Source organism: Nyctereutes procyonoides, unplaced genomic scaffold, assembly GCF_905146905.1.
Source record: "Nyctereutes procyonoides isolate TBG_1078 unplaced genomic scaffold, NYPRO_anot_genome, whole genome shotgun sequence".
Taxonomy (NCBI): Eukaryota; Metazoa; Chordata; class Mammalia; order Carnivora; family Canidae; genus Nyctereutes; species Nyctereutes procyonoides.
Window position 1 is genome coordinate 18,636,666 of NW_026575042.1, and position 22,845 is coordinate 18,659,510.

A 22,845-nucleotide genomic window follows, 5' to 3' on the forward strand; every position below is an offset into this window, starting at 1 on the left:
TCACATCATGCTCAGGCTGTCCGCCAATATTACTGTTCCCATTACATTGAAAGAAAACACACCTTGTTCCTGGGCTCACAGCAGGTAAGTGAATGTCTGAGAGATGAATACCAAACATAACCAGAATAGTTTTTTGCATCTGACAACTTATCAGAAGTAAAGCTGGGGAGATGTCGGATTTGGTTACCTTTTAAAAACAGCCACTTTCAGGGGCACCCATCTGGTTCAGTTTGTGGAGCATTCGACTCCTGATCTCAGGGTCATGATTTCAAGTCCCTCATTAGGGGCAGAGCCGGCTTACACTTTAAATAAAATAAATAGCTACCGTTAACCCTGTGACCAATCCAACATCACTGGGCAAAGCATCTGGCTAACCTCAGAGCTACAAAGGTGAGGAGGACATGACGCTTTTGCCTTAACCTGTAGGAATTCATAATTGAGCCAGGGAGCCTCACCGGTGTGTGAAGAATCACACTGTAAGAAGTCTACAGTTCATGGAGGGATATTCGAAGTGCTAGAGGAATATAAGGAAAAACAAATTAAGTAGAGTGTAGGGCTGGGGTTCATGGGGGCTTCCCAGAGCAAATGACTTTTCTGCCAGTTGCTGGGGCTCATCTGAAGGAGAAGGAGGCAGAAACTCAATTCCAGGGCACAGCCCCTACAAAACATGGAGTTGCAAGGTTCGTGGGTCAGCATGGCCCAGTGTGGCTGGAAGCTGGGATGTCTCTTGGTAGGAGGGAACAGGTGGCAGTGGGAGGTGAGCCCGAGCATGAGATCACAGAGCAGCCTTAAGTGGCCTACCTGACCACTGGGTGAGCCCCGTCCCGCAGAAGTAGGCAAAGTATGGCCTCGAGCCAAACCTAGCCCTCCGCTTGTTTTTGTAAATAAAGTTTTATTGGAACACAGTCTTTGTGTATGTACTTTCTTGGCTCCTTCTGGGATATGGTGACAGAACAGAGATCACACAGCCCACAAGACCAAAAATACTTGCTATTTGACCCTTTTAAGAAAGTTTGCCAATCCCTGGCTTATGGATTTGAACTATTCATTTGGACTTCTGTAACAGACCCAAATGCACATGGTCAGGCTTTATGTACTCCTACGGTCTCTAAGTGGCATCGTTTTAAATCTTCTCTTTCCCCGTCATAGACAATTAGTGGTTTATCTGTATCATAAGCTTGTCCTGACATGTCTTTCACAATCCCAAATTTTATGTCTTCCTTTATTCTCTTTTTTATTTCTTATTTTAGGGCCACATACTTTTCTTTGCTGACATCGTTTCAAGCCTCCCACCCCACCAGCAGAAGCTCATCACTCAACTTTGAGTCACTTTGCTTCCTTTGCCTCCTCCCTAAGTTCTTCATAAATTTTTGTACCACTTTTAGAATGCTGCTGAAAATCGATTTTTTTCACTTGCTGCTACCGCTTTCAAATCCCATGCTTTGACAAATAGCTATTCCTCTGCAAAAAGGCTCCCCTAGTTTTACAAAACCCTTGGAAAATACACGGTATACCCACCAGCATTTACAGAACAGAAACGTAAAGAAATAATCATGCTTTTCTGATCCGCCACACTAAAGGATTTCTTTCACGAGGTAATCCCCTTATACATTTTAAACCAAATTTGAGCTATAAAAATTAAATTTACACATGATTTTCTAGGGGGTACATCTCTCATATACAATAAGCAGTGCGAGTACTGTTTAATTAACCACTTGCAATAGCGTCAAGAAGGGAAGTCAGAGATTTAAAAGCTGCTCTTTATGGCATATAGTGTATATTACTACTGGGATCCAAATCCCCACACTGCCCTTACTAATTGTGTTACCCTAAATTAATCAACCTCTCTGTACCTAAGTTTCCACATCTGCCCCAAAAAAAGGGGAAGAAAGGGTTTATAACTGTTCTGTCTCATAGGGTTATTGTTAGGATCGAATGGGATAAAGTATTAAAAATAGTTAAGCAGTGCCTGGCATATAGAAAACACCGAGCCTATGTTAGCTACTACTACTATCCTAGGATTCTTAGGTGTCTTCCTTTCCTTCAACAGCATGAAGAATAAGCAAGAACACCACGGGGACTGACAGGGCTTTGTGAACATGGAGCGTTTTTACCGTCTTTCTGATTCCCTACCTAGGAATGCTGTCCTCCCACACTCCGGGCCCCCTGGCTCAGGTGGGGTCAAACTCCATCCCCTGGCTCCAGAGACTGGCACATGATCCAGATCTAGCCAATCACAGTGGTCTAACACCCCCAGCCTCCCCGAGGCCAGGTAGTTATAAGGGGCGTGTAACTCCAGTTAAGCCAATGAGAACCAGTTCCCTGACACCAGTGGGCTGATGGGGATCCAAGCTTCTCTTTTTGTCAGGTAGACTCTCAGCCACACTGGTTGGTGGTATCTTTTCACTTAGCCATTTATAAAATATTCCTGGAAACCAAACCAACACAGTAAAAAACAGCTGTGGGACAGAAAGGTGAGACATGCCCCCTGAAAAGGAACGCAAGCCCATCCACGCAGGTGTGTTACTCTGGACTGTCCAGTTTCCTGCACTGATGTTTAAAGCTTATGCCAAGTTTGAGCTGAGTTCTCAGAGTTCACTTGCATCCAAAAATTCTGACACATACTAATGAATCCTTATGACCCACACAGGCACTGAATGCAAATCTTGCTGATCTTGGTACTGCAGAGAAAGCATGGAGAGAAAAGGCAAGACCTGAACGGTAATCTTGCTTCTGTCTTTAGCCAGTTGGTGATTGCTGGGAAAACCGTTTCATCTTTCTGGGTCCCAGTGTGCTTGTGTGTCAAGTGAGAGAGGTGAGTGAAAATCAATCTCGAAGATCTTTTTTCAGTTCTAACATTCTATGAGTCTCTATTATGCGTGGATTCGTTTCAGTTGTGAATACCGTGGTATAATTGGTTACTGATTCTCATATTTTCCTGCTTCTTTGGGTTTCACCTTAAAAAATACCCTATTAGACCCTCAGTCTCTATATTCCAAGTGTTTATTCCTTCCCCTTCAATTCCCTTCTAAGGAAAATATATTTATTTTTGTATACTTGGGCATAATGATCCCATTTTCTTCTCATTTCTATATTTTTAAATCTAATTAAGGTGATAAGTTCCTTGAGGGTTGAAACTAGAGTTTTCCTGTGGGTGTAAACATTATTTTTTTTTTAATTGGCAACCAAGCTGCCAGTTTTTACAGAGCAGCAGGATATGGGTTTTAAGTAATGTAAGCAGGAAATGGGTCTCCAGCCCACACAAAATAAATGCAAAAGTACTGATTTACCCCGAGTCCACATCTGGCTTACTCATTTATAATTTCAGCCTAGACTAAAATTCTCCCACAGAACTGCAGTGTGACATCCATGTCTACAGAATGTCAGACCAAAAATGGAGTGTCAGGGGATTGCTCTGTGAGTCTCACTTGGACATATACAAAATCCAGTTATTTCAGGGGAATGTCATGCTGTTCTCTTCAATGGTGGCGTTGGGGGTCTGAGCTAAGTAAATATTAGCTCTGTATCTTCATTCATTGATTTTAAGTAACTTAATAGCTCTAAAGTTTGGAGGGATCGAAGACAACTGGCTGAACTGTGGTCAGTTGACCCAACATCCACAGATAGAACTTTCTAGAAGAAAAAAGACCCTCCTAGGAGAGATGGTAGGATGCTTGCCTGTCCAATGACGCAGTCCATTTTTGTTCATCAGGACCCTAAATATGATCAAGCTCCAACCTCAACTGCTTTAATGAGCATCTCTTGGCAAATATAACAAAATTAGCGGGAGGCAGAGGTTTTAGGGTCGGTTGGTTTAGCAATTCAAGAATGACGTTCAGGGCCCTATTTATCTATTTTTCCACCCTTCCATCCATAGTGTCTGCTTTGTCCTAGAGGTGACTTCCCTTGGAGTGGGAGGCTAGCTATTAGGGGCACTTCGGGCTACTTGTTTCCCTGTTCACATGCATCAGGAATTGTCTCAATATCCTAAGCATGAGTCTTTTGTTCTGTTTGGGTAATTTTATTAGGATAAAATTTCAAATTTGCTCAAAAGTTACAAGAATAGTACAAAGAACCCCTTTACACTCTTCATCTAATTCACAATTCTTAGTACGTAATAATATACAACAGTATATTACAATGCTATAATCTATAGTCCATATTCCGATTTCACTCACTGTTCCAATTATGTCCTTTATAGTTATTTTCCCTCTGACCCCAGGATCGAATCTGGATTATGCATTGCATGTAACTGGCATGTCTCTTTTAATCTGGAACAGTCTTTCAGTCTGCCTTTGCCATGTACTCTTGGCATTTTTGAAGGGCACTAAGGCTTGTTTTTTTTTTTTTTTTAATTGGGTTATTTGCTTTCTTCTTGAGTTTTCAGAGGTTAGTATATTCTAGATACAAGTCCTGAGTCAGATGTGCAATTTGTAAATACTTTCTCCTACTGTGTGCCTTGTCTTTTCATTCATTTTGTAGTAGAGCAGACATTTCCTATTTTGATGAAGTTGAATTTATCTTTTATTCTTTTGTGGATCATAAGCCTGAGTTTCATTCTCATCGGACTGGCCTAGATTACAGATTCACACAATGAACCAGTAACATGACAGGCTGGGACACAGAAAAGGATGCTCGGCTTGAGTCAACTGAATTATTCCCAATCCTGCTGTTTCTCCTCAAGTACTCAAGTATAGAAACCCAAGGAGGGGCAGACGGAGAGAGTGAAAGAATCTCAAGTAGACTCCTTGCTGAGCACACAGCCTAATGCAGGGCTCCATCTCACAACCCTGAGATCACGACCTGAGCCGAAATCAAAAGTCGGATGCTAAACCGACTGAGCCATCTAGGCACCCCTGTACCTGGCTTTTTGTCCCATATTCTTAGAGGGCAGGGGCCATGTCTCAGGCATCTCCAGTGTCCCCTCACACCACTAGCCCAGGACCTCACTAACAGTCTTCCTTCACCAAATCCCCAAGTAATGGGATGAATGGAGAAGCAGCAACCACATGAAGCACTTCACCTGGCACACAACCCTATGTCTTCCTTAGGCCTGCCTTAGTCAAGCCATTTGCCTGTCACTTTCTTGTCCTCTCTAACTGAAAGCACCAAAGAGAGAAATATAAATAGTGAAATTTTTTTGTAGTGTATATACTATCTGTATTAACTGATATATATTTCAAGTCCCCATTATCCGAGGTTTATGGACCACTAATTATTTACTAAAATGTTCTCTTTTGCATCAAAAAATGTGAATTATTTGGAGGAGGGGTGGCTGGGAGGAAAAAAAAAAAAGCTAAATCAAGTTTGGAAAATTGCCAATGCACCAAGTTTCTAAGTATTTCTTCCACAACAGAAGTTTTATGCCCCCTTCTGTCTGAAAAAGGGCTAATTATTACTACTGTTAATATTCACACCTATCATCTCATCTTGTTCTTGTATAAGTACCACGCGCTAATCAATTGTACTATTAGAGCTCCTCATCTTCTTCTCATCGATACAGGCAATACTTTTTGTTCCCACTGTCAGGATAGGGAAATGGAGTCTCTAAGTGACTTTGTGGTATGTTTGAGCTACCAGTGGCTCTGAAACACACAGTGAGCGAGTACTGCTCTGGAATACAAATCTGCCAGCCACAACACACAGCTCCTGCCTTTTCCCCAACAGCCACTCAAGTTTTATCTGAAAATCCCCACAGGTATTCTGTTGTCCTACTACCTGTTTACACTTAGACTTGGCAATATATCTTCAGTGTCATGTCTGAATTCCACATAACGTGTCCTCCACAACTTGATTTTGGAAGCTGAGCAAATCATATTTATAGATAAGACAAAGACAGAAAAAAGGTTTTTGAGACTCCACTTACATTCTTTGGACATTCCCACTTCAAAGCACTTCTGGAGTCGACAGTACTGGCATCGATTCCTGGTGACTTTATTAATAACACAGTTCTTATCTCGGTGACAAGTGTAAATCATGTTCTTCTGAATACTTCTGCGGAAAAACCCCTGCAAGCAAGTGAGAAGATGAGAAAACTAAGTAAAACTACCAAGTTTCATGAGAAATCAAAACCGGTCTTATCAATGCATTGATTGCTTGGTCTGAGTAATGAAGTGATGGCAGTAGAAAAGTTCACTTATTTAAGCCTTAAAAATCCTTGTGAGATATTAATAGTCAGCTCTCCCTTTGTTTCAAATCAGAAAGCCCCTTTTAATCAAAACTACACATGACCGTTATCATCTTGCTGAAGGAAAATGAACACGAAGCTGATTCACTCAGAAAACATAATGCAGAGCTGGGTTCCCTCCAAACAGGTTTAGCTTCATAAGAAGCTAGAACAATTTTTTTAAAAAAGAGAGGGGGAGAGAGAACAATTTCAGGTGAGCCCACTCTCGAGAAACTGGATACGAGAAGCATCCCATTTGTAAAAGAAATGATAAGATTTGCGGAAGAATTAGGTCTGCTCGAGAAAGTCTCTTCCAATTTTTTCCCCACATATTTAGCTTGTTACAGTATTTTAAAATGTGATTTAATTTACAGAGCGTTTTTAAAAAAGTATTATCCAAGATTGGAAGCAAGGCATAAAAAGGACTGCCCATTTAATGGCACAAACGAGCGGCCACTGTCCAATACGGCAGCCCCTAATCACATGCAGATATTTAAATCAAAATTTTTAAAAATGAAGTGAAATTTAAAATTCGATTCCTCAGCTAGTGGCTACCCCACTAGACAGAACATATATAGAAGATTTTCATCATGGCAGAAAGTTCTGTGGGGCAGCACTGTCCTGCAGGATTGGCTTTTTGACAAGCTTACCTAAGAGTCATCTGACACTCTTGGGAAATGTAACTTTGTTTGACTTACTATTTGCCATTGATTGGACACAGACTCTTTTAAAGACCCTAGAAGGCTGGTAAATTACAAATCTATTTGTTAAGGATAAGTGCAAAGATTTCTGTCTGGCTGAAATATAACCAAAGAGCATTGCTTCGTTGCCTTGTAGGACATTAACCAGTTCTGTATCTACCTCTGCAGTCTTATTCCAGGCACCTCGATTTTTTGCTCCAATCCCTCTCTGAACCAGCTCTGTCATCTTACTTCTCATTCTCAAGTTCAATGAATCTTCGACTACATGCTTACTGAATATTTGAGTGCGTTGTTACTTCTCAACTTTTGAAAATTATATTTTGGCAAGAGAAGCAATTTATCCTGATTTTTGTGAAACACCGATGGGATAAAGCAGATTATAGGCTCATGAGCACATGGTGGCCACTTTGTCCTCTTTGTTCTCCTCTTTCTCCCACATGGTTTTGCAGACAATGGATAATCAAGGGATGCTTGTTACTACACAGATGAATGAACAGTGAGTGAAGGGCATACCTGCTGTCTTTTCTGTCTCCTAATTGCCCAACAAAAACATCTATGTTGCTATGAGTATTAAGAGTAGGAAGTTTTACCTTCTCCACTGTGATGTGACTTTTACCGACATTGGCAACAATTCTCTTGGATGTAAGAAACACACCACTGAATGTGCTAAACAGCACATAAGACTCACCATCTGAGTTCAGCTTTCCCTGTAGTACATTAGCACTCCAGGAGCCAGAACTAAAAACATTTAAAGTTAAAGTGCATTAACAAAGGAAGCTCATGTAACACGCATTGTTTAGGATACTTACGTGGGCACCCTAGGATTCTAATGTCTAAATAAACATATTTTTACTGGTATGGTTCAACTGTAAACGCCTGAAAATCTTGTTTAAGTTTGCAACTCCTGTCACATCCCAGACACACACATTTTCCAAGAAAACACTGCTTATTTTGGTACCCTTGGAGCTACAAATATGCTCCAAATATAAAATAACAGGTTACCAATGCTCCGAACCTCTAATAGAATCTGTGCAGAGTGGTCACCTCAAACATATCTTTGCATGCAAAAAATATACCTACGGGACGCTTTTGGTTGCCAGATGTACAAACTCAATTTACAGAAACTGCACTGCTCTCCTGCCAAGAAACACTGACACGATGGAAGACCCAGTCTTTTCTGCATGTGTGAAGCAAGTGAGGTATGGGCAAAGGTGACCTGCTCCATTTATTAAAAACCAAATACTCAGTTCAGCAAATTCTTAGTGAGTGACCAAGAGGGGGAGAAATACAACCTCCTGATACTCAAATGAAGGAAGAAGATTTTATTCATGAGAGACACAGAGAGAGGCAAAGACATAGGCAGAAGGAGAAGCAGGTTCCCTATGGAGAACCCAATCCAGGACTCGATCCCAGGACCCTGGGATCATGACATGAGCCAAAGGCAGACAGACGCTCAACTGCTGAGCCACCCAGGTGCCCTGAAGAAGAGAGAATTAAGGAACTTTCTGTGTCATTAGTTATCCGCTCAGCCTGGTTCAGTAACCATGTCAGCAGAAACTAAATAGGACTTCTTGGTTTCCCAAATCAGATTTTTGGCTAGATATCAGGAGACAGTTTAAGTTTCGGCAAATCATTTCTACCATAGTAGAATACCTGCTGACTAACATATATGCTGGGAGGTATTTTTATACATTGACTGGGTTAAACAGAAAAACCCTCTGAGGCCAAAGATAGGTTTGCATTCTATAAATCCTCCTCCACAGTAGATGTTATTATTTAAACTTTATTTCCTTGCAGACCACCACTTTGAGGATCTAGTGTGTGACTGTGGGGAAATGGTAGCTCCATGCCCCCTAAGTTCCATCTACTTAATATTTTTACTTAGGTTGCCTCTTCCTTTTATTTTTAACATTCCTTAAAGTGGAGACCTTTAACCTCTGGCTTCATTTGAAAACCAATACCTACTGTCAATATTAAAAGGCAAATGTAACACAAATAAAATGAAAGTCAAACAAAATGATAATCAGATATTATCTCACTCTCACTGGATCTTGGATCTGCTAAGGGCTTAACACCCAGACCGTGTCACTTCTTACTGAAAAGGGAGCTAAGCAAGTGTTAGATCAGCCCTGATTGAGACTTTCTCTTTGAGGAATTCAGAGAAAATGTGTCTCATTATGTGGTTCACTGAAGTATAAAGCCACAAATCTGTGCCACCTAAAATTGGAAGCCTCATGCTTTGAGAAACAAAACTGCAACCCAAAACCTGTCATACGTAAAAAAATGGGCTTAGAAGTGCTGAATTCAATGGGTGACAGTCCTTGAAGCAAGTGAATGGATAGAGACACATCTAGAGGAGAAAACACTGAAAAGCTGAGCATATAAAAGGAAGGATTTGGTCCCACTTGAAGGAGCAGTCCCAGGGTGAGGGTTGGGGGGTGGGAGCAGGTACAGAGAGACAGAAGAGGTAGGAAGCAGTAGAGGCAGAGCCCAGGAAAGGCTGGACTGCAGCCTCATTACCACTGTGCAGCCTTGGGCAAGTCAGCTCAAGGAGGCAAAGCTCTCTTACCTCCTCAGTGAGGGGTTGGGGAGCTGATTTCCCAGATCCTTTCCAGCTGTACATTTCTGGGATTCCAAGTACATCATCATACCAGAGAGTGACAAGGTGGGACACCTCGCAAGTGAGGATGAAGGAGTTTCTGGGAGCACAGAAATTGGCCAAGGAAGAGGTGGTGTTTGAAGACTAAGGAAGAACGTGTTGGTCCTCTGCCTGTACAGGCAAATACTGCAATTTGCAGAGGATTAGTCTAGGATAACTGAGATCACAATTTTATTCTCTTTTTTGGGGGGTAGGGGGGAGAGGGAGGGGCTAGGGGAGGGGCAGAGGGAGAGAGAGAGGGAAAAAGAGAATCTTAAGCAGGCTCCATGTTCAGCATGTGCTGGACATGGGGCCAGATCACACAACCCTGAGATCATGACCTGAGCAGAAATCAAGAGTTTGACGCTAAAAAGACTGAGCCACCCAGGTGCCCCCACAATTTTATTTCTTCTTTCCTGAAACATATTTTTCCCCATAAACTCAGAAAAATTCTGTCTTCAAGATGTATGTCACCTCATCCAGGAAGCCTTCTCTCACTAATCCAATCCCACATAAATGCTTCCTTTCCTGGGCGACCTTGGTATTTTGCTTATCTTTCTATATTATTTCAATTCAAGTATAATATTAAAAATAGTAAACAATAGTACCATTCACTTTAGAGGATACATGGGTGACAGGGAGGAATGCCTGCCTGTGGCCAGCAGTCACAGCTTCGGGAAGCCAAATGGGCATCATAGATTCTACAACTGGATGTAACAGTACCATCACCCAGTGTGACGTTCTCCTTGCTGATACCCTGACAGATAAAAGGCAGGGACGTGGAGACCAACTTTCCTGGAACTAAAATGGGCATGTTGTTGGGCTCCCACATGGCCTCAAAGCAGTATGTATGTATGTATGTATGTATGTATGTATTCATTCGTTCATTCATTCGAGACACAGGGAGAGAGGCAGAGACATAAGCATTGGGAGAAACAGGCTCCCTGTGAGAAGCCCAATGTGGGACTTGATCCCGGGAACCCCAGGATCACGCCCTGAGCCAAAAGCAGACGCTCAACCACTGAGCCATCCAGGCGCCCCTTGAAGCAGTGTTTAAAATGTCTTCCCTGGAAGCAAGTACAGTGGACTTGGGTAGAGAGGATCAAAAGACTGGATGCAATGGTTATTTGACAGATGGTAGGGAAGTATTTCAGTATTTCAACACCTAATAAAACCGTATTGGTGCATATTAGCTGAATATCCTCAGTAGTGGGACAGGACCTGACACACGGTAGAGAGTTAATAAATAGCTGTTAAATGAATGAGTGAGTGAATGATGATATCCTCAGCTCTAAGCAGAATCCGAGTAAGACTCCTGAATGTATTAAACTTAATTCCATAAAATATTCCTCCACAGTCATGCATTCGCTGAAGATGATACTGTCTGTACTTAACAAAGTGAGCAGCTGGATTTCTCACAAGTTAGTAGAAGATCCACCGGTTTGAGATGTAATCAGATTAGAAAGTCAAGAGTTCTGTTGGTTAACCATGATTCATGTTGGTTAGTTATGTTTTCTGTTGGTTAATCTTGATTTCTCTTATTATGACTTTTAGTGGTTAATCAGGACTTCCGTGGTTTGTGAGAAACACATTTAACACCCTAGCCACTTAAATCGACAGGATAGGTCTGCACCACAAACTGAGTCCAGCGTTTTCTGACCAGTTTTTCCGACCTTTCTTAGCTCATGCTCTTCTATTCTTGCTATCAAGGAATTGGAATAAAAAGAAACTACTTCTATGGTGGAGAAGGTCACATATGCATTGGGGTGATCTGCTTCATGTCTCAGCAATAATCCTGGAATTCCCATTGCCTACTCAGATCACTTCTGTCTCCCCTTGGGGACACGAGGTACCCCTGTTCTACGTAATCCTGTCTTATCTAGAGTGCAGACACACTCCTCAATCAAAAGGAAAGGTAACCATCTCTTTTAAATCTGAATATTCTCTGTCCCTAAGTATCCAAAATTCATAATTACCTTGAGAGACCAGTTATATGGCCCAAATCTATCAAGGACATGGAGAAAAGTGGCTCACTATACTCCCTGCTTCATGTTTTGATCTGAGAGTAACTTGGGCCACCTTCTCTCCTCTAATACTCTCAAATCATTGCTCTAATTCTGATAATTTTTTTTCTTTTCTTTCATGGACCACATTTCAACTTCTGTTTTTCAGATTTCATCACACGTAATATTCCCCACTGTCCCCCAAATAGAGTGCTTTTTGTTGGTTTAGATACTAGCCTGGTGATTAAAAACTGGAATTTAGCTTGAGTACCTGTGGATTTGAACTCTGACTCTGCTGCTGACTATCTATGGGCCAGTAAGTGAGTTACGCTAAGGCCTGTTTCTTCATTTGTAACGTGGGGATAATGAACATACCTACACTTCATGGGATTACCTACTGTACCCAATTAGGGGACATGTATGAAGTGGGAAGCCAATGCTCGACACATAGCAAGTGCCCAGGGAATGGCAGCTTTTGTTATGGATGAAACCTCTTCTCTCCAAAGCTTTCTTCTAGAAAACTTCCAATAGACATTTTATATTTAAAGATTCCCAAAGAGGAAAGAACACTATTCTGAATCTCTGAACAATACAGACTATTGTGGGTAGACAGCCTCATGATTCCAACGGCCATCTTTATATATATATTCATTTCCATACTGATTCATTTATCTAATGCCAATTAACTGGAGTGGATGTGGTGGGCTCCCTTAAGTGTACAAAGATAGAGAAGGCATGTCTCCTGCCCTTTCTCAGCTTACCAGGAACATTAAATCAAGTGAACACCTTGGAACAGATGCCACCATGCAGTGTGATAAGAATTTAATGGAAGCACAAAGTGGAAAAGTGCCCAGTATAGTACCTGGCACATAATAGGCCCACTTAAAATATTTAGAGTAAAGGTCACAGGAATTCAAAGGAGTTAGAAGGGAATCAGCACTTGATTCCAGCTCTAATGGAGGAGGATTTGAACAGCAAGTCCCCCCACCCCGCCCTCAGGAACATCTCAGCTTTGCCAAGATCACAGGTGCGATCATACAGGGAAGGGGCTGTGGTCCAGGTTGGCAGAGATGTAAATAATGGACGGTGTGTGTGTGTGTGTGTGTGTGTGTGTGTGTGTGTGTAAGGCACAACTGAAAGAGCAGGTTGACAATCAGACTGAGCAGGATCTTGACGGCCACGCCAGGTATTTCCTGGGAAGGCATTCACTCTTCTGTACAGGAGAAAGCTAGGGTCAGAATGCTAATCTGCCAGGATCTTCAGGAGGCCCCAAGTCACTGGTTTCAACATGCATTAATTTAACACCTACTCAAGTAGATAGTGAGCTCTGGGTATGAATATAAATACCAATACCCCTGAATTTGCCCTCAGGTCTGGTCAGGAAGGTAGCCCAAGAATCCTTGATTTCTGAAATAACAGTGCAATCTGCTGATTCATAGTTAATCATAAAGCTACTTGTGAGAATTCAAAGCATGGTGTTTTGAATGGAAGTAGCTTTTTAGGCCTAGAGCTACTTTATATCAGGTTCAACATGCGTGAAATGTGTCGTGACTGAAGAAAAGCACTAAGAAAAAACTAATTTCTATTATTATTTTTTAAGGTTTATTTACTTATTTATGCATGAGACACACAGAGAGAGAGGCAGAGACATAGGCAGAGGGAGAAGCAGGCTCCCTGTAGGGAGCCTGATGCAGGACTCCATCCCAGGACCCTGGGATCACGCCCTGAGCCAAAGGCAGACACTCAACCTCTGAGCCACCCAGGTACCACACTTATTTCTATTATTAAAAAAACAAAACAAAACAAAATGACAACTTGGCGCGGAGTTAGTCATAAAAAGCACTGGATCAGGAGAAATTCACCCAAAAAGTAATGTGGGAAGCACATCTGTTTGCACTAGGCTTTTGCAGAGTTAATTTCTATCCCATGCAAAGTTCATAAGGGTAATTTTTCCTTCTAGAGTGAAAGGAGAGAGAGAGACATCAAGGAGTGTTACTTAGGCATTTGCCCTCGGTCATTAAAGGGAAAATATTGCAACCCCATCTCAATCAAAGAGTAACCAGGTGGCTGCCTGGGGTAGTCCTTCGCCCTGGCCAGCAAGGCCGGGCCGGTGACGTGCAGCCCCAGGCCAGCATCGAGCTGTAATTCCCATTTCCAGCCAGAAGCAAAGACGCTGCCAGTGGGAGGCGAGTATGGAATAATCCCATCGCGGCTACTTTGGGAAACACGGTTTTCAGACCAGGAAACACGTTGCCTTAAACAAACAAAAAACACCCTCCGGAGTGAGTGGAAGTCTATGCGTGACAACGTCTAAAAAGTTATTAATAGCAAGATTTGTGGGGGAGAAAGAGAAAAGTGAAGACCTTTTCACCCCACTGAAAGACAATGGGTGAGAGGGAGGGAGAAAGTAGAAAAACAGCCTACTTTTTTGATGACAAACAGAGTTTCCTCCTAAGCAGGGAGGGTGGGCATGAATGCAACTCAAAGGATTCTGATCAAGTTGGGGGAGCCCCCCCGCCCCGCCCGCTGGCACTTGGAGCCACGAAAAGGGAAACAACCTAAGGTTCATATTTCAAACAAGAAAGCGGAGTTGTCCCAAGGGGTAGAGGCTTATAGTTGTTTATTTTATTTTATTTTTTTGTTTAAAAAATTCCTGACAGGACAAGGTCCCACTTTTGGGAATTTAGTAAAAATGAATGAATGAAAATAGTGAAGCCTGAGTGCTCTACTGTTTAGTAACCGTGGCTTCTAGAAGGTCTGTCATTCCACACTGCCTCTTGCCTGCTAACCGGGAAAGTGTCTCCTGTCCCTTCACTTAGAATCTGACCATAGATAGGATGCCTGGGTGGCTCTGTGGTTGAGCATCTGCCTTCGGCTCAGGTCGTGATCCCAGGGTCCTGGGACGGAGTCCTGCATCAGGCTCCCTGCATGGAGCCTGCTTCTTCCTCTGCCTATGTTCTCTGCCTCTCTGAGTCTCTCAAGAACAGACAAATAAAAATCTTAAAAAAAAAAAAAAAAAAAAAGTGACCACAGATTTTAGGTCTGTCTCCTTTCAAGTCCCTTGGACCAGAAGCTTCCTTGGCGTGTATGCTCTTCCCTAGGTTAGCAAGGCAAGCCTTAATTTTGGAAAAGCTCTAGAAAGATGGTACTCAAAAGACAATGACGATAGGTTTAGCAAAAACATCACCTCTGTGGGAACCAGTCATTCTGGTGGAGGGTGATGATGGCATCTTCCTGGACTTTGTCAGGTGAACCCTTGAAAGCTCAACCCCTGGAGACCCAGAGGCCAATGCTCTCAATCCTTTTAATCCCCAATTAATTAAAACTCCCTGGGAAGGAATACCAATGAATAGACAGCCCATGTTCTTAACTGAGAACCTGAACTCACAACATCAGAAAATCACGGTCTAAACTTCCAAAGTGTTCAATGTTGCAAGGAGGGCACTGAGCCAATACATTCAGTTCACAGTGTTCTTTATTTTAGAGTAACATGATCTGGGGAAGAAATGCTACAAGGTAATATAAACTGGAAACCAACAGTAAGGAGAGATTAATCAGTTGGATAAAAGGTCTTTTAATTTAGGTGTCTTATTATGTCTTATTATTTTTCAAAAACATGACCTTGGATAATTTTTTTTTTTAAGTGACTAGCTATCCTATGGGTCTGATTATTAGAACACCATTTTCATCCACCAGGTTTGGGGGCCAGTAATCTCAAAACACAATTTTGGGATTGAGGTGTACACACCTTTCATAGGGTATGTACACTGCTAGTTAAATTGGCTGTTTTCAAAAACTGAAAGGATCTGTTCTGGGCAGGGCCAATTTCACAGGCGTGTGACCTGGGCACACATGGAGCCTGGTCCTTGGAAGGGCTTCATGCTTAGTTTGCTGCCCCGCTGTCACTGTCTTGAAATTCTGAATAATTTTTGGTCAAGTGGCCAGTACTTTTCATTTTGTATTTTTGTATGGGGTCCTGCAAATTAAGTCGCCAGTCTGGGCTTTAGAATACCATCTACAGGAAAGGTTTCCAACGCGTTATGTTAGTGAGGATGAGTAAGTCTTGGGTAATCTCTCTTCTCTGGTTGACCTCGATGCTAGTTTTAAGACTGTAGATCAGATAGAAATGCTACCACACATAGAAAGTCTACCACGGTCACACTTCATCCAGGATCTCTCAGGGGTGCTTCCGAGCAGTCCACAACCCCAGCAAGAGCCAGAAGGGAAAACCATTTGGGAATCATCTTATGTTCTACTATTGGGCTTTATTTTCCCCATGGATAAGGGCCCTTGGAGGGAGCTGGAGGAGGAACATGAAGACTGAAAAGAACTTTTTCAGAATGTCATACAGTTGGACACCTGGATGGCTCACCGGTTGAGCATCTGTCTTTGGCTCAGGGCGTGATCCTGGGTATGGGGATCGAGTCCTGCATCAGGCTCCGGACAGGGAACCTGCTTCTCCCTCTGCCTATGTCTCTGCTCCTTCTCTATGTCTCTCATGAATAAATAAATAAATCTTAAAAAAAAAAAAAAAGAATGGGATACAGCGTCCTCCCAAATAGCATATATATATTTAGGTGTGAGTTCAAGAGGGTTGCCCAGAAGCTCACTCATACACCTCCTAGATGACTCTGATCCCTACTTGGGAGCTACTGAAATAAAGAGTGGATTAGAAGAATGCAAGAAATATGAGGTCAAGCAGTTTATCTGTTACCCAAAGCATTTCTGCACAGCGGGTTAAATATTATCAACACTGTACCTTGGGGACCACTACCCCTCTTCTCAAGACTTTGAGTTGAGATATGGTAGTAGGGAAAAGAACCCTAAGACAGGAAAAAAAAAATCTGAAATGGAAGATTTCACTCAGCCCCATAGAGCTTTCTTTAAATCTGGTCTTGAGAATTTACTTTAAACCAACTAGAGACATCTGTTTTCTAGATTACTTGGGTCAGTTATTTTGTGCCCTTCCTCAGTGAAACCCATAGTTACCGATTTATTATCAGGATTACTCTAAATATAACTGGGCAAGAAGCCAATGCATTTTAAGGTTTCTAATTCTCAAATATTTTACTGAGAAAATGCACCAAAATAGCTCCTCAGCTACAGCCCAGGAGTTAGGAGACCCCAGGTGCTTTGTACATTAATTACTAAATCTCATCTGGACCTAAATTCAAGATCCTCATTTGTACTGAAGGGGTGGTGGGGAGGCAGGCAGAAGGAGACAGAGCCAAAACATGCTCAAATATGCTTAAACCCTTTGCAGAGGAGCATACATTTTTAAATCTCTTTTAGAAGTTTGGTATGCAACATTTCACCATCAACAAAGCCAGGTCTTAGGTCTGTCATAACATGTGGGTTGATGACAACGTACATCACCATGGCAACTCTACATATCACATGATTCAAAAGCCTTTCACAGAATCCGATGATCATCATGCACGTACATTATTCCATAATGCTAGGAAGGACCTAAATTAGAAAAGAAAAAAATGCTTGTCCACAATGTGTTGCACTTTTTCCAAGTAAACTTAATTTCCAGGGCCATTCTGGGACCTTCTCACTGGAATCTTTCCTGCTTATTTTATAGGTGGTTACATCCTGAATCTGAATTGAAAAGGAAGAAATCACAGAGGATGTGGGAGCAGAAGGGAAGCCAGTCAGGCATTTACATTTAGGTCTTCAAGAGCCTGACAACTGTAAAATAATGGGCATTTATCGGATGCAACCTTCTGCTTCTCCTCAGCACAGACACTGCTCAGACAGTACAAAAATCTTGCTAACAGTTTACTGAGAAAATACTGCCTAAAGTTCTAGCTCTCAAAATGCATTCTGTCCTTGTATGGAAAAACCCTGGTGGCTTTAGGCAAAGAGCTGATGTGCCATGTTATCCCAAACCCATAGCACCTGAACAATGACACCACTGGCAAAATAGTTGAGAGCCTGCCGGCCTTCAGTGGCACCTGGGCCCTTTGTGTACTCATACTTAGCCAGGCCCCTCAAATCTACAGTGTTCTCTTTTGCCTTTGTACCTTTACACATGCTGTTCCCTATGCCTCAAAAGTCCTTTCCCTGCCTTGTTCACACCTACTTACGCTCCAACATAGCATAAGGCACCTCTGAATCACATACCAGGGTACCAGCATACCCTGTTTAACATTCATTGTACAACGCTGTAACTGTTGATCTTTGTGTCTCTTTCTTCCTCAAAGCCAGAATCCTTTGAGGGTATCTTAATTGTCTTTGTGATGGCGCACATGCAACCTTTATAATTAAAAAAAATAACATGTTGCAAAGTTATTTTGCTGTTTAAAATCATATGGAGATTCAGTGGAGAATGGAAGAAAAAGATTAGCAGAGAACCCTAACTTCAATAAATACAACCACCACCTAAATTCTTTCAGTATAAGGAAAAGAAAGAAGGAAGTTCTATTTTCAAGAGTGAAACTCCAATATCATAATTCAGACAGCAATTCTAACTTCATGATTTATCCCAACCTCCCTTCTTTCTTACTGCAAATTAGCAAGAAATAGGCTCAAATTTCACCCATAGCTCCTCTTCCTTGATCTTTAAAATTAAAGTTGTTGTATAATGTCAGCATAGTTGCCAGGATTTGAAATTAAATAGGTCCCCAATGTAAAAGGTAAAGTTCTTTTAAACAACACGAACTTGCCTGCAATTAAGCACGTTATAGCCTCCACCTCAGCACCGCGCTATATAAAAATCCACTCCTGGAGCTACTGCTGTGTTGAAGGCCTGAACTTCTGTGCTTTCTGTTCCTATTTTATAAGAGAAAATTTTGCAGAATACACACAATTAATTTTTAAGTGTTACTTCTCCGCTTTTCCATTTCATACCTGACTTTGGTTGATAAAAAAAAAAAAAAAAAGGAGTTGTCTTCTGATTACACTGGAGAGAAGGGGGAAGATAGGCCCAGCAATAAAAGAGGTACCTGCCAATTAGTTAGATTGTTCTCCAGTTTTCAATTAAAGGCAGCCTAATGGATGCAGGGGGACCTGTTTTATTTTCCCTAACAGAGCCCTTATTTTTAAACTCTTAGCTTCATTTTCCAAAATTGCTGGCTTTAGACAGAAGAAACATCTATCTTGAGTGAAAAGCTCTATGATTTTCTTCTATTTCCTGTATTGAAATTGTATTTCTCTCCTCAGTGGCTACTTCCCATTTGGCTTCACAAAGCTCTGCTGCCCACGATGGGTTTGCTAATGGACAGCAAGCAGTCCCTGATCTCGTACCCCGCTCTGGAAGATGGAGGGGTCAGGCTGATGTGGGAGTTTGGGGGTGCTTTGCCCTATTTTTGCTCTCTTCAGATGATCATCCCCTGGAACTTTACCGACCCTCCTCAGTTTCTTCAAAAAGCCAAGAATAGAGAACTTAGGAGGGTATGCTTATGTTGAACCCATCTGAAAGAACTTGCCTCCCTTAAGCATTGGCCTGTGCATGGAAATTGGGAATTATTTTCATTAGATCAAACGGGAGTAAAAATATCCTTGGACATGATTGGCCTTCTTTTTGGAACACACATGTTTTCGGGATTGAGAGTTTTATCCAGAGTTTTCTCAAATGAATAATTAGGAGATGTCCATGGGCAGGTGTAGGAAAAAGAGCTGGGCCTCCATAAATCATGATCAAGCTACATTTAACCACTAAAGGACTGAATGCAGTTTTGTAAACAGTTTAGCAGTTTTGTTTCTGTGGGAAATCACTGTCCCTAGACCTCAGGGATCTGTGGGCGCAATTCCCTTTACTGCCAACAGGAGTTAGGGCAGCTGGATAAATCCTTCAGGATCGGACCAACCCATCAGGGCTAGAAAAGGAGGCACTAATCACATTATCCTGGTAATTTAAGACTTAACATATCTATGGGGAGAGGAAGACCTAATGTATCATATACTAATTCCTGTTTGTTTTTAACATCACTAGAAGTTTACCTGGTTCAGACCAAAGACACATTAGGACTGAGCATTCCACCTTAGCGGGTGTTAGAACAGACCTTGTGAAAACACCAGGCAGTGACACAAAAATAATGTTTTCATCCTGCCAAGAAAATGGAAAGGGCTTTTAGGAGCCCCTCAGAAGGAGATTCTGAATTAATTTGTAATTCCAGGTTTCCTAACAGCTTTTACGAGCTTGCTTACCCAAAGTATTTCAGAGCATCATCTTTTTTAATTTTTAATTTTTATCCACGCGTTGCTCCAAAAACATGCCGATCTGATCGTTGCCCCCTCATCTTGTTATCTTAATGGGGGAGGGATAGAGTATCATGCTGGCTATTCCGCATTAGGTGTCCTCATTTACAGATTGGGGGAAAAAAAAAGTGCCGGACATAAATTATTTAAAATCTATTGTATCAGTGTGTGTTCTGTAAGCATTCACTACCGGCAAAGCAGACAGATTATTTTTCACTTTTAATTGTGTTGATACCTTATCTGCTTTGTTGAAAGTGGAGAGTGGTATGTGAAACCACCTCACACGCTGAGGACCAGAAGTGATGGGGTCTATTATTTAAAGCCAAAGTAACCCATTTAGTGGAAGTACCTTTTAACACACTGCTAAGGAAGAGAAAACCTGGAGCTGCTATTTATGTTTGTAATGTGTGTCTATTACTGTGTCAAACACGAACGAGGGTAGGACAGAGGCGGCTTCCTTAAAGAAGCTCTTGGGTGAGGGAATCCGTGACAGCATGCACCTCACACCAGCACCCAGGCACAAAGGCACCCATTGTGTGTGAGTGACAAGGGGGATCACCCTGCATTCCTCTGCCCTCTGCCCTCCACTTCCCAGGTATGTGTTAAAAAGCAACATAAATAAGATGAGATCATCTCTAGGTACGCTTGAATACACTGTCCTAGAAAAAAAAATATTCAGAGCAATGACAATATATTTAGATAATTAAATTACTAATCTGTGATTTGAACCTGACTGCAATGAAATCATACATAAGATATGAAGATTCATTACTAGAAATTCAAAATGAGTCTTAATGCTTCCCTTCTCTTCTGACCCACAAAGACCATCGTCAAAAAATAACCACAGGTAGGGGTGCTTGGGTGGCTCAGTCAGTTGGGTGTCCAACTCTAAAGGTTTCAGCTCAAGTCATTATCTCAGCATTGTGGGATCGAGCCTGGAGCTGGGCTCCACACTCAGCGGGAGTCCACTTGAGATTTTCTGTCTCTCCCCCCACCATCTCTACCCCTCCTCATTCTCTCTCAAATAAATTAATAAATCTTAAAAAAAAATAAATGATCACAGGTACTAGGTATGTTAGTGTGCTCCCAAAAAGTACCTCACCCTTATCTGAATTTAAAATATTCCTTCGAAAGACAGCAACTCGGAATTCATTTGGGTCAATCTCCAGATGAGTGGTAGAGTATATATAGATAATGACTAGCATCATTCTGATGTAGCTTATTAAGCCGGAGACTTGTCAACACTCCTTAGCTTTTGTATCCTCCACAGCAAATCCAGTACCTTACCCAGCTTTCAATAAAAATTTGCTCATATACATGGGCAGAGGGTTGCATGGGGAAAGGACTCAGTTTGCCAAATATTCTCTGGCAGATGGCTGAAGAGAAAAGCACGCAAGTGTTAAGTCCAGAGGGTAGTGGGCTGGTTTATGCTCTGCCTTTATGTGGCTTTGGGCCGTCAAAGCTAACTATTGAGCTGTCCTTGCAGTTCTATTTCACACATTTGAAGTTATCTCTATACCTTCTAGTGCTGACAACTGAGATTTCCATGTGTCTGAACAAGGAAAAACACATTCCTATGTCCCCAGTATGAGCCTCAGGTCTGCACATTTTGTGGGACGTGTCTGGTGTGGTAAGAAGCAGAGAGAGGGAGAGGGCCAGAAGTCTCCCAAATATGGGTCCTTTTCACACAGGGTCAAAATTCAGCAAACAAACAACTCCCAGCAAAATCACAGTCAATACCAGTCTACAAAAATGGACATCACATGTGTGATATTTGTGAGTTTCACTTCCATGCTGTCAAGTATAATTGGTGACAACCCACATCAGTGAAAGCCCAAAGTTAGCCACCACACCACACTTACTCTCCAAACCTCACCACTCCGATCCGGTGTGTGCTTCAAATTGAACTCCTGACCTTTCCAGCAATTATCCCCAGAATCTAGACAGCCCCGTCATCACCTCAAGTCAGTAGATGAGAGGAGCAGAGCCAGGAATGTTCCGCCTCTGTTCCCGAAGGGAACCAGAGTGAGGGAGAGGTTCCTGCCTTCCTTTCCATCTGGTTTCTCCAATAAAAGGGAAAAAAATAAATGGAAATGAAAAGTATACAATTAAAAAAAATTACATTTAACTTCCTTTTGCTAATGTCTGTAAGATGATTTTTGGCCTGGCAGGAGATTCCAGATGGGCCGTATAATGAATATAATTTAATACGAAAAACTGGAGTTCAAAGAAACACATTTTTCCAAGTCAGAAGGTTGTCTCACACTGTTTAATGCAAAACACCGGGACAAGTCTTGCATTTCTTTTCTTAGTGCACACTGGCCTTTAAACCTAATATCAGTGTGGCCAGATCCGAAGCCATCAAAACCAGAAGCTGTCACTCTCGGAGATGGGGCTGGCACTGGTGTATGCTCAGCCCAAGGGCCAGAGACCACTAACCATTAAGTGTGTTTTCCTCCGGGGTCTCAGAATTTATACCACCAATTAAGGCCATAATGAGTGCCCCAAGTTGACTTCCTAGGAGCAAGAATTAATTAAGCACAGTATTTCTTAGTAAAGAATGACATTTTTCCAGAGGAGTTCTATAAGGTAGCCATATTTTCCATGTACGATCCTTAATTGTTAACGCAAATAGAATGATCCAGGAACATGGCTTACTTTATGTTTTTAATTTGACAATATAAGAAAACCATCTTTATTTTTCTCCTGATTTGGGGCGCGAAGAGAGTGTTTTGAGCACATTGTGTGTATGCGAAGCACAAAATTATTTACATGAGTAATATGGTGTCACTTCTTTGAATTATCAACATCATCACAAAGAAGGAAGCCAGCACTGGTATTATAATCTCTCTCTCACCTTTCAAAAATGAAGAGTCATGTTTTGAACCTATTTGTTCCCCAAATGGCTTATGTTCCGATAAATTTTGTAGAGTTAGAAAAACAAACCCACAAAGGTTAAGGATGCATTTTTTTTTAAAGATTTTTATTTATTAAATAAAATAGAGACAGAGAGAGAGGGAGGCGGAGACACAGGCAGAGGGAGAAGCAGGCTCCATGCAGGAGCCCAATGTGGGACTCGATCCCAGGACTCCAGGATCACACCCTACGCTGAAGGCAGGTGCTAAACCGCTG

At 41.9% G+C, this 22,845-nt stretch overlaps 1 protein-coding gene across 5 annotated transcripts in view; it reads right to left on the reverse strand.

Moving 5' to 3' along the window:
• Positions 1 to 22,845, reverse strand: part of RARB (retinoic acid receptor beta) — a 722,113-nt gene that overhangs the window by 97,716 nt on the left and 601,552 nt on the right. For all 5 annotated transcript variants that reach the window (XM_055320911.1, XM_055320915.1, XM_055320912.1 and 2 more), the window contains one exon: positions 5,867 to 6,008. In XM_055320911.1, coding sequence (XP_055176886.1) covers positions 5,867 to 6,008 — 142 coding nt within the window. The remainder of the gene's footprint in view (positions 1 to 5,866; positions 6,009 to 22,845) is intronic.